Source organism: Chrysemys picta, chromosome 14, assembly GCF_011386835.1.
Source record: "Chrysemys picta bellii isolate R12L10 chromosome 14, ASM1138683v2, whole genome shotgun sequence".
Taxonomy (NCBI): Eukaryota; Metazoa; Chordata; order Testudines; family Emydidae; genus Chrysemys; species Chrysemys picta.
In genome coordinates this window covers 5840331-5851421 of record NC_088804.1, presented here as the reverse complement: position 1 = coordinate 5851421, position 11091 = coordinate 5840331, and the positions used below count along the sequence as shown (strand labels likewise).

Below are 11091 nucleotides of genomic sequence, written 5' to 3'. Positions count from 1 at the left end.
TGCTCATGAAGCTGTACACTGGCTACCTCAACAGCATCAAGGAATGCGTCAACTACCAACTCAGCAGGTGCAGAAAGAGCTGAATGTGCTTTGGGTCGACTGAAGGGACGCTGGTGGTGTTTACTCACTAGATTAGACCTCAATGAGAAAAATATCCCAACGGCCGGTTGTATCCTGCAAAATAGTTGTGAGGCAAGTTGGAGTTGCTGCCAGGGTAGAGGTGGAGCAGCTGTCTGCTGCGCTTGACCAGCCAGACATAAGGGCCATCAGAAGAGCTCAGCTTGGATCAACTGGCTGACGGAGTCACTACAGAAAGCTGAAGAGACATTTCAGAACTCCCTTTCCTTATTCCCGGAAGAGTTTTAAACAAGACATGCTTCCTGGCACTGCAGGTTTGGAGTTACTCCCGGAGTGACGGGGGGCAGGCAGTGCATGAGGAGGGGATTGATTGGTTGCATAGAACAATAAGATTTTGGACCCTGTTTCCATGGGTCTGAGCACTGAAGACTGGCACCATTTTCCGCTGGCGGCAGTGATTTTCGCTATCCCCTGCCCGAGGGTAACAAAGGCAGAGAGAGCGCAGCTGCTGCTGGGGTCCCAAAGCTGCCTGGGCCTGTGCGGCGCTGGCCTGTGTGCTGCAATGGTGCCTGTCACAGTCACTGCGCAGTGGCGTGAGATCAGGCTGCCATCCCTGGAAGCCTTCAGACAGGATGGCCGAGAACCGCCATGAGAATTTCATTGAGCTCTCTCCGGAGGACACAAGGGACTTTCCTGGGTATATAAACACACTGCTTCCCATCCCTCCCATCCCCCACCAAGGGAATGAACAGCAGATAACAACTCTGGTTGTTGTAGCGTTCCCTTTTCTCATGCCAATAAAACAATGCAAAGTAGGTATCTGTGCCCTGCTAACTTGGGGTTGGGCCAGGTGCTGTCTGCACATTTACACATTTTCGGGGGAATGCACGCACCACTTCCCTGAGGCTCTTCCCCTGGGTCGGGCTGGCCTATGCTTGGCTAGCGGGACTGGCCAGGCTGCAGCGGCGTCTCGAACAGATCCTAGCTCCTGGCATAGCTGGACCCCACCCCCACCGGGTGTCCCTTCTCCTCCTCGCTGTTCGCAGCAGGGTGTGTGTGTGTGACAGTCCTCACGCGGGGGTTGAGTGGTCAGGCAATGTCACCTAGTGGTCGGAGCTAAGGCCCATGCCCTGCAGGGGGGTTGTTGGAAGGTGAGCACAGGCCCTTCCACTCCACCAGGCGCCAACCCAAGGTCCATTGAGGACTATCAATGAGGTGACAGCTGAGGCTGCCCTCCTGGGCCCCTTCCTATCCCTCTCGCGATTGTCCCAGTCACCTTTCCAGGTTCAGGCAGTGTGAAGGGTGCCTCCTGGTGGCAGCGTGCTGCATGGCAGCCCCTTTGCTGTCAGGCAGCAGCTGCCTCCTCCCACGGTGTGGTATGGACCACCCTCAGGCCAAGGGCTGGGGTAGTCCAAACAAAAAATAAAGGGGGTTGCCAGAGTTCAGGGAGGGCCCTTTGGGCAGTTGTCATGGGGGGAGATTTCTGCCTTCCCTCCGCTCTCCCCTGCTGGAGCTGCAGGTCACACATCTGCTCTCTTCCCCGGTGTGTCCCCAAACGAGCTGCTCCCCTGCCTTGTCACTCCTCCCAGGGGAGCATTTCTACAGGTGCGACGGGGCTGGGCTGGCTGGGCCCACAGTAGTTCCTTAAACCCTGGTTTGTCCACCCCATCATGGGTTTCCTGTCTCAGACTCCACTGAGGTATCCACTGTGGCCTGCAAGGTGCTGATGGGGTCTCCGCCAAGTACGGCCTGCAGCTCGCTGTGAAAGCAGCCGGTCTGCAGCTTGGCCCCAGATTGACTGTTGGCCTCCCTGGGCCTGCTGCAGTTCCTCCACCAGGGCCGGCTTTAGGCCGATTCAGCCGATTCGGCTGAATTGGGCCCCACGCCTAAGAGGGCCCCGCAGCTCTCCACCCCGTCCCCAGCTCACTTCCCCCTCCTCCCGTCCCCTGAACGCTCCGCCCCCTGCTCCTCCCCCTCCCCTGCTTCCCGCCAATCAGAGGTTCGCGGGAAGTCGGAAAAGAAGCAGGGGCGGGCAGGCAGCACCAGGTAACCCGGGGTGCCGGGGGGCGCGAGAAGGGCTCCGGGGAGGTACGGCCTAGTCTGGCCCCAGTTCCAGCCTAGCGCGCCGGCCCCCGTGGCTCCGGCCCGGCCCCCGCGGTGCGGCTTTGGGCCCAGCCTCCGCGGCGCGGCTTCAGCTCCGGCCCCCCGGCCCCGCCCGGCACTCGCGGCGCGGCTCGGCTCTGGCCGCCGAGGGGCTCTGGGCTGGACCCAAGCCTGGCGAACACAGCCGGAGTGCGGCTCGATTCCTGGGGGCGGGGCTTGTGGCAAGTCCCGCCCCCAGGAATCGGGCCCCGCTCTTGCTAAAGCCGGCCCTGTCCTCCACTGTCACGCGGCCCTGCTGCTGATCCCTGTCGACCCCTCCTCCTGCATCCCCCATGCAATCTTTTCATACGGGTCCATGTTTCCATGGCTGGGCCTACACAGCCTCTGTTCCTCACAGGCCTAGGAGAGGCAATACCCCCCGTCTGCTCCAGGCCGGAGTGTGTCTGAAGCGTGGAGCTGGCGTGCTCGGTTGGGCAGTGGCACCCAAGAAGGGAGAGCTGCTCGGTGTGCTTGCCACGCTGGGCAATCAGAAAAAAGCCTTTCAAAAATATGTGCGGTGTGTGTGAGCCTTGGGCAATGGAATTCACAAGTCACTCACGGGCATTCTGGGACAGCTGCTGGAGGACGGTTAGGGTCAAGACGGGTTAGGTAGTGTCTACATTCTCATCATGTCAAACACGGTCCGCTGCCCATGGCTCTGTGCCATTCAGAAGGTGGTTTTACCATGTCACCGTAACAGGGCGCTTACATTGCTGGCAGACAAATTTGAGCATAGACACATGCACCGCGAAGGCGACGCACGGTGAATGATGTCAAGCTAACTCTGCAGTGTAGACCAGGAGGAAACGTTGAAATGTATAATTATCATTCGACTCTCCCCGGCAAAGAGCCGTTTATCACATCATTCACAAAAGCCAAGATTTAAACGCAAGGAAATGATTAGTTAAGAGTCTCATAAATCTTCCAGTGCCGGCAGAGCAAACCCAAGTGCATTTTTCTTATCTAAAGAAAGGCCTGTTTCGTGGTAACATAATGCTCTTGGCTCAGACACAGAATAAATATTAATTCGTTTCAGCAGCAATCTCCGTACGTAAATACAACACAAAGGCAGGCAGTTGGTTCTGAGCAGACACTGCTGCACCAGAGTTAAGGCTGCGATGTGGTTTCGCCTATTCTCGGATATCCACATCAACAATCTGACCAGCCTGAGACCCGCTATGCCAGCTCTGGTAGCAAAACAGATTTTTGGGGTGCAAATTTGAGCTAATCTGCTGTCAGGGTGCCTGCGATACAGACTATCTCCCTTCCCCCCGCCCCCAGTTACCTAGCTTGAACATTTTGTGGAAGCAAAAAACAAACTAATGGGGATTTATAGGGGATTTTAATTAACAGTCCTCTGTGTGAGCAAAAGTCAAGCTAGCTGTAACCCTAATAACACAAGATTTGTAAAAGCGAGAATTGTGTAAGGCAAGTAAAAAAAAAAAACTGTGTAAGAAGTTGTTGTGACCTTGTTACAATAAGTATGAAATGTAAACTATAGTCTAAATAGTTAAGAGAAATAAAATACCAGAATAACCTATGTATAAACAAAATGCAGCTGTTGCCTATTATTGTATGTAACAAAAAGATAAATGCTGGCTGTAATTGTTTACCAGTAGTGAGACCTGCCTAGGAGGAAAAAACCCTGTGTCCTAGTGCACTCTCTCCCTCTATGCAATTGCTTAAAAATAAAGTGTATCTAACTTGCTGCACCCAAACCAAAAAGTGAGAACTCTGTTTTTCTCCGACAATTTGAAATGTATCCTAGCATTTGGGATCGGGCAGGGAAACAGCAGGGGTGGGACCCACCTTGGACCGACATTACGGTGCTGCCCTCAGTGCGAAGTAGTGTCTGGTACCATCAATTTGGGGGCTCTCCCAGTCTGGAGCCCAGTGATCAGCTTGGTGTTAATCTCTGGGGGCCAGCAGCGGTGCTGAAGCTCTGTCCTTTGACGACATGGTGGCCCCTCCATCGAGCCATTGCAGCCTTAAGGCTCTCTCCAGCATCCCGGCTCCCGTCTAGGGAACAGCCGTGCAACCCCGCAGCACCGCCTGTGAGCTCAGGCAGGGGCAGTGCTGGCTTGCAAAGTCCTGCTGGAGCGTTAGCAATACACAGCCTGGAACTGCTGCTCAGGCGGAGTTAGGTTGCAGGTAAGTTTTTGCTGAAAACTGAATCTTGCATCGTCTCTAAAATCTATCAAGCCCCTGCAGGTCGGTGGTTCCAAGAAGTCCCTTCTAGCCCAGGCTTGACTCAAACTCTCTTCCGCCTGTGGCCGAGCCAGCCCCCAGCCACCTCACTGGCAGACTGCACGTGCTCTGTGACGCTGGCTCTACGCCTGCCCACCTCAGCAGAGCCCAGGGAGACGGATTAATTTGCCGAGCAAACGGTTGCCTGGAATGCAATTTCGGTGGGGTGTCTGAGCCAGGGCACTGCAGGAAGGGCAAGGCTAGTTAAAGGCATGGCCTATAGCCCAGGAGAACGGGCTTTGATCCCTGGCGCCGCTACAGCTTTCTGGGCAAACCACATCAAGCAGCCTCTTCGGAGGTGCTGTCTAAGGCTCTGGGGAGGAGATTCATCCCAAGCCACTGCCGGGCTTTGGGGAGCTCTTGTTTTTGACACTGACAATAGTGACCATCATCCAGGTGTTTGTGGAACAGGCTCGCAACACTTCCATCTCTGGGCACTTGGTGGACGTAGGCACTGGAAGGGGCAGCTAAGCACCTAAGTGAATCTAGCCCCAAGGTGCTCATTTGACGATTTAAGGCAATCCAGGCTGGCATTGTTAGCAGGGGCCGAGGCCCTGAGAGCCCATGGGCGGGCAGAGCTAGGCCACGGAGGGCCTGGGCAGCGAAGACGAGCTCTTTGCTGATGTGACAGAGAAGGGGGAGCTGGTGGAGGGATGCCCAGAGACATGAGCTGGTCAGAGCCAGGAGCCAGGAGACTGATGCAGCAGCGTTCTGGATGGGGCTTTGTCCAGGATGGAGTGGAGATGGGGCAGGAGCAGAGAGGCGAGACGAGGGTGGCCTGGACGAGTGGGGATGGAGAGGCCAGACGGGTTTTAGAGCTGGTCTGTAGGAAGACGCAGCCTGGCTGTGTGAGGATCTAGTGGGGGCTGAGTGGAAAGGGGGCGGGGGGACGACACATGGAAAGACGTTCAAAAGCTGCTTAATCTAACCTGTGACACGACCACTGCACTGCCGCCAGCGTCCACAGGCAGCGCGCGAGTCCTCCGTTGGGGAGGTTCACACACGAGCGCCATGGGTGGGGGGGCCCAGTGCCATGACCGTGGCCCTGCCCCTGCTCCGCCTCTTCCCCCAAGGCCCAGCCTCTTCCCGCCTCCTCCCTGAGGCCCCACCCGCCTCTCACTCCTCTCCAGGGTGGGCCACGGCCCCATCACCTTTCCCTGCCTTAGGCAAGCACCGAGGGGATGAGGAGCGGAGAGGAATGAGCGGTGGGAGGCCTCGAGGGACGAGGCAGAGTGGGGGCAGGGTGGAGTGCAGGTGGGCCCCCCATTTCGAAGGCAGCGGTGGGCGTCTGGAGGGGTCACCTTCGCTGCACCCGTGGCATTCCCCTCTCTGGCCTCTCCTACGCGGTGCCCATGCCAGTGTCTGGTTATTTCTGAGTCACGGCTGGGCGAGTTCAACGCTGCTTATGCCACAACGGCGTTTCCTGCCGGATCATCTGCTGCTTTCTTCCCAGGGTAACCTGAGCTCTGAATCCCCCGGTTCACCCCCTTGTTTGGGTGAAAGACCACGCTCCTGTATTGCGCCCGAGCGCTTCGTCTGGGAGCTGGCAATCGAGGGCCAGCCCGCGACCCAGCCCTGCCACGCTCCCAGCCCGCGACCCACCCCTGCCACGCTCCCAGCCTTGCCACGCTCCCAGCCCTGCCACGCTCCCAGCCCGCGACCCAGCCTTGCCACGCTCCCAGCCCTGCCACGCTCCCAGTCCGCGACCCAGCCCTGCCACGCTCCCAGCCCGCAACCCAGCCCTGCCACGCTCCCAGCCCGTGACCCAGCCTTGCCACGCTCTCAGCCCGCGATCCAGCCCTGCCACGCTCCCAGCCTTGCCACGCTCCCAGCCCGCGACCCAGCCCTGCCACGCTCCCAGCCCGCGACCCAGCCCTGCCATGCTCCCCCGAGTGCAAGAAGGGGACGCGCTGGCTGCGGAGTCGTTTATTGTTTCCAATGCAAGCTACAAAATACTCTGCATGTCTTTTCACGAGAAAACAATATTCACTGCAATGAATAGAGTCACGCGTTCATCATTTGCTGCGCCCATGAGTACAGAAAACGCGACCGAGCTAAAGGCTTCATTATGGCCTGATCTCAGAAATCATCAAAACCCCACATATAGTACAAGTAACGCAAACCAATGTAACCCCCTCCCTCCCTCCCCGCCCCGTAAGCCAGGTACGGCAGCGCACCTCCACTGAGGACACCATGAAGCAAGCGAGCAGACAGAAGGGCTCCAGAGACCAATGCTATGGGGCCGCCCGTGCCGTGACCAGAAAGGAACGAAATCTGCTCTGGGTCTGCTCGGTCTCGAGCCAGCCGGCTTAGAGCGGTTTAGGGGCCTGTCCCCTCAGCAGCTCCAGGTTATGAGTGGGCTGTTACCTAACTGTACCAGAGCACCACCGAGAAATGGCACCAAACCCACTCAGCTCCCAGCCTGCCCTATGGGTTACTACTCCCAGGCAGCGCTCCGTGCAGGATGGGGGCAGGGGAGAGGACAGCTGGGGTCCTGTGGAAGGATGCTGTCTACCCTGGGGGGGCACCTGTGATTGAGAGCCCCTGGCCCAGCTGTGACGCTGGCCTGCTGCTAACTCCCACTGGCAGCCCCTCACTTCCCCCTTGCGGGACAGAGGCCTGTTTCTGGTGCGGTGGCTGCTGGGCTCCGTTCCCGCTGGTGGCATGGGGCGCGCCACACGGGCTCTGCCTGGGGCCAGCTGCGAGGGGAATAAGCTGCAGCTGTAACGGAGCCTTTCCGCTTAGCCGGTACATTTGCGCATCAGCCCCCGGGGGCCGGCTCACTGATCACACGCATTGCCAAGTGCAGGGCCGGAGGCTTCGAAGGTGCACCAGTGAGCCCTGACTAGAGCAGGCGCTGGAGCCCACGGCATGGGGCTGGCGGCATGCCTGAAAGCCGGGGGGGGGGGGGAGGGGGATTCTCGGGGATGTAACGGTGCTGCTGCTCTCCCCCAACTCCCTGAAGGCGGCAGCGGGGTCTAGTGGTTAGAACCCCAGCCTGTGGCGCTGGATGTGTGTGAGGTCAGGATTCCCTCTCTGCTGTCAGGGGTGAAGGCGCGAGCTGGGGCCATCTGGGAGCCGGAGTAAGCACAACTCCCACCCTGCACCAGAACCAAAGCTTGAGTGAGCAAATGCCCCGGTACCAGGGCAGGGCCAGGGGCCAGCCTGCCCTCGTCAGCCAGAGCCCCTTTCTGAACAGGGACCAGGGAGGTCAGACCCCGCCGGGTGAGTCCAGAAAGGGCTGAGCAAGCTCCGGGGGAAGAGGGAGCTATGGGAAGGGGGCTTGTGGCAAGGGGCAGGAAAGGGACGCCGGGGAAAGGTCTGTGGCTTTGGTCAGGGTACAGCTTCGTTCTGACGTCACTGGTGAGTTTCTGGCTTGAAGAATAGCCTGTGCCCCAAAGGGAGGGCGTGAGCACACACGGGTGTGCGACAACTCCCCAACCTTCCATGTGGGACCCGAGTGTAACTGATGCACCGGCAGCCGGCGTTTGCAGAGAGCCCGACACCAGCCCTGGGAGGCGGGAGCCGCCCTGTTCACCGCAGTGCGGGTTAACTCCAGTCCCCACTGGGGAGGATTTAACTGCCCACTTGGTTAACTCTTTCCCTGCTCATCAAAGCAGGTAAGGAAGGAGACAGGTGACTGTCTAATGAAGCTCTGCACAATACAGCGGGAGCAACAGCTCAGTTCTGTTCTGCCAGCGTGCAGACCTGGGCCAGGACGTTTTTGCTTTTCCTCAGTGAGGAGGAAAATAAGCAAAGCGCAAGTCGTCTCTCAGGGGCCAGCAGGGCATCCAAGCCCAGCGAGAGGGAGCCAGGGGCTGGCAGAGCCCACACGAGCTCTATGCTGCCCCATCTGGCAGGAGTGCATGCGTGCTGTCTCATGCGGGCAGAGCTGCGGCATGTACCACGCCTTCCCCCAATTATATATACTTCCCCGACCCAGGGCAAGGTCTCAACCCATCTCCAGGGAAGACTGACTTGGTTTGACTGTGAGGGTGTCTCAGGGATAAACCTGACCCTGACTCAGAGGACAGCCCAACTGCCTGGGCCCTCCCCACTCCCCCCCCCCCGCCCCGCCCCGCCCAGGCCCTTGTGCTGGGCAGGGCCCCAGGGACAGGGAGAGTCCCGAGTGAGGCTCCAGGGCGCTGGAGACAGGATAGCGTCAGTGCGGTGGAGATGGGAACATGCAGCCCCCTGCAGTGCCTAGTGAAAAGTCCCTCCCGCACCAACCCCGTCCCCAGTCAGGCTCGTCTACATGTGACTGTTAATTTGGATTAAGGGAGGGATGAGTTGAAAGCCCACTAGCTATTCCAGATTAACTCTGTGTGTAGACAGGGCCTGACAGAAGCTACTCACAGGATGTACTGGGTCCAAGTACTAAGCGCTGAGCGGGCAAGAGTGGAGCCCACTGTGCTGGGAGTCTTTTCGCTTAGTATACGTCAGTGCCCAGACACCCCAGTGAGGGGCATTTACACGGGTGATCTAACCACGCAGAGCTCCAGCATTCGCCGGGAAGAGGCAAGGGAAGCGTCCTGAGCTCTCAGCTCCCGGCTGGTGTTTGATTGAGGGACGCTCACCTGCACTTTATTTTCAGCTCCTTACCCAGCTAGGAGCTGGGCTGGTCCCTGTTGTTGCAACGAACGCCCAGTGCTGGGCTGATGTGTCTCTTTGGCGTCCTGCAGGCAGGCACGCCCCAGCCCCTCGTACTACGCCACTCGCGACACGGGACGGGTCGCTCCAAGCAATGCCGAGGCTGGGGGCTCCCGCCGAGGTGCCGTTGCTCTAGAGCCCTTCCTTGCTCCTGCTGCCGGCTGGGGAACGGGCAGCAGGGACTGCGGAGCAGCCCCCCACACCCTGCCTGGGAGCTCTCGCGATGCAGAGAGGGGGTGAGAAATTGGCTGTCGTGGGACAGCCAGGCCACGGACTGAGCCACCAACCAGCCAGGCGGGGAGGAAAGGGCCCATGTGCTTTAGGGTTTGGAAGGGCTGGGTTTAGGATCTGGTTAGTCCCACTGCGCGGAGGGACTGGGACAGGCACGTACACTATTACAGCAGGCAGCCAGCCCACCTGCTTGGAGTTTTGAACGGCCGACGCCCGCTGCTGGCCCAGTGCGAGCCCAAGCTCTGAAAGGCCTCCCCGTCCCCAAGCTCTCCGACCGCGCCTGCGCGTCCTCTGCTTTACCAAGACAGCCCCCGCGAGGTTCGAAGCCAGGTGGCTAGCTCCAGGCGAGCGGCCGCGCTGCAGCGAGGGCTGAGCGCGCTATCCATCTGAAAATCTGGCGGGTCTGTTGAACTGAATTAGCCACCTGCTGTTGCCAGGTCCGGCAGCCGTACTCATCCTGCCCTGCTCGTCCGGAGCCATCAAAGGCTGCAGCTCCGGCTGCTCCGTCCTTTCCGGGCTGCCGGCGCTCTGAGGCCTGCTGCTCCTCAAGAGAGGATTGGGGAACTGAAAGCAGGTGCGTGGCTCTGGCATCATCTGTCTCTCCTCCAGCGCCGGGCCAGCCACCGTTTTGGCATGCGGGCCTGGCTCAGCCCCGGGCGGGGAGGCGACGCTCTCCAGTGAGGAGATGCTTTGCTTCCACGCGGCCTGCATGTCGACTGGCACAATTTTGGTGGTTTCTGAGGAGATGTAAACAGCGAGGTCGCCCCGGTCACCCTTCCACGGCAGCTCCCTCTCCGCTGAGGTGGGCGAGGGGGGGATGATGCGGGGGCTCGGGCAGACGTCCAGGCTGCCTGCGGGGACACGGGCAAAGGAGAGTGAAACAACCGGCTGCTAGAGCCACCCACCACCATCACAGGTTTGCTTTCGCCCTCACCACAATGGAGCGTCGGCTTTCCGTTAGCGAGGGCTGCGGGGCGACTTTTTGTTTAACTGGTGTATGTACTTGTGTGTGTGGCGGCGGAGGTTTGAGAACCAGCGCTGCACTGAAAGCAGCCCCCTTCCCCCCCCCCCGCTCCATGGACTTTATTCTTCACTGACCACCTCCGATTAACGAGATGGCTCACCCGCTCACTGAGCCCCACGGCCACCCCAGTCACTCAAGTCACGGCATTCCTGCTGGGGCCGGAGACGCCAGGCCTAGCCTGGGAAGGAGGGGGGGTCTTCTCTGCTCCTGGTCTCATGGGCAAACAAACGCAGGGAGAGCAGCCTCTAAACAGAGCTCTCCTATAAGGCCCGAGCTCCCCATCCGACTTTGCCCTGAGGCTGGATTCGAAGAACAGCTGTGGAGCGTTCAGCACCCAGATACAACCCAGCGCTCCCTCCCCAGGGGCTGGCAGGGCTAGGTGGGAGGGTCAGACGAGCTGGGCCTAACAAAGCAGGTTTAGGTAACCGCACTCGTGTTTGTACCAATCCTTTACCAGGCGGAGGAGCTGTGTCCCCATTGACTTATTCCTGATGCCGCCTGACAAACAAACCAGTGAAGTTACCACTGCTTTGGGTAACGAACCCTGCAGTGATGGAAGCCCCCGGTACGGCCTGGCTCCTGGCTTGAGGCAGGACAGTTCTCACTTTCCTGGCACAGCGCCCTGAGGCAGCACCGCTGGCCTTTACCCCGCCAGCTGCCCTGTGGCACTCAGCGCAGGGCTCCCCGTGAGCCAGGCACGCTCTGCTCCTCACCGGCCC

At 59.4% G+C, this 11091-nt stretch overlaps 1 protein-coding gene across 3 annotated transcripts in view; it reads right to left on the bottom strand.

The window, feature by feature from the left end:
- Window positions 1-6378: 6378 nt before the first annotated feature.
- SLC9A5 (solute carrier family 9 member A5) overlaps window positions 6379-11091 on the bottom strand; it is a 51199-nt gene continuing 46486 nt past the window's right edge. For all 3 annotated transcript variants that reach the window (XM_008175593.4, XM_042852011.2, XM_042852012.2), the window contains exon 16: window positions 6379-10199. In XM_008175593.4, the coding sequence (XP_008173815.2) occupies window positions 9727-10199 (473 nt within the window). In that variant the 3' untranslated portion in view covers window positions 6379-9726. The remainder of the gene's footprint in view (window positions 10200-11091) is intronic.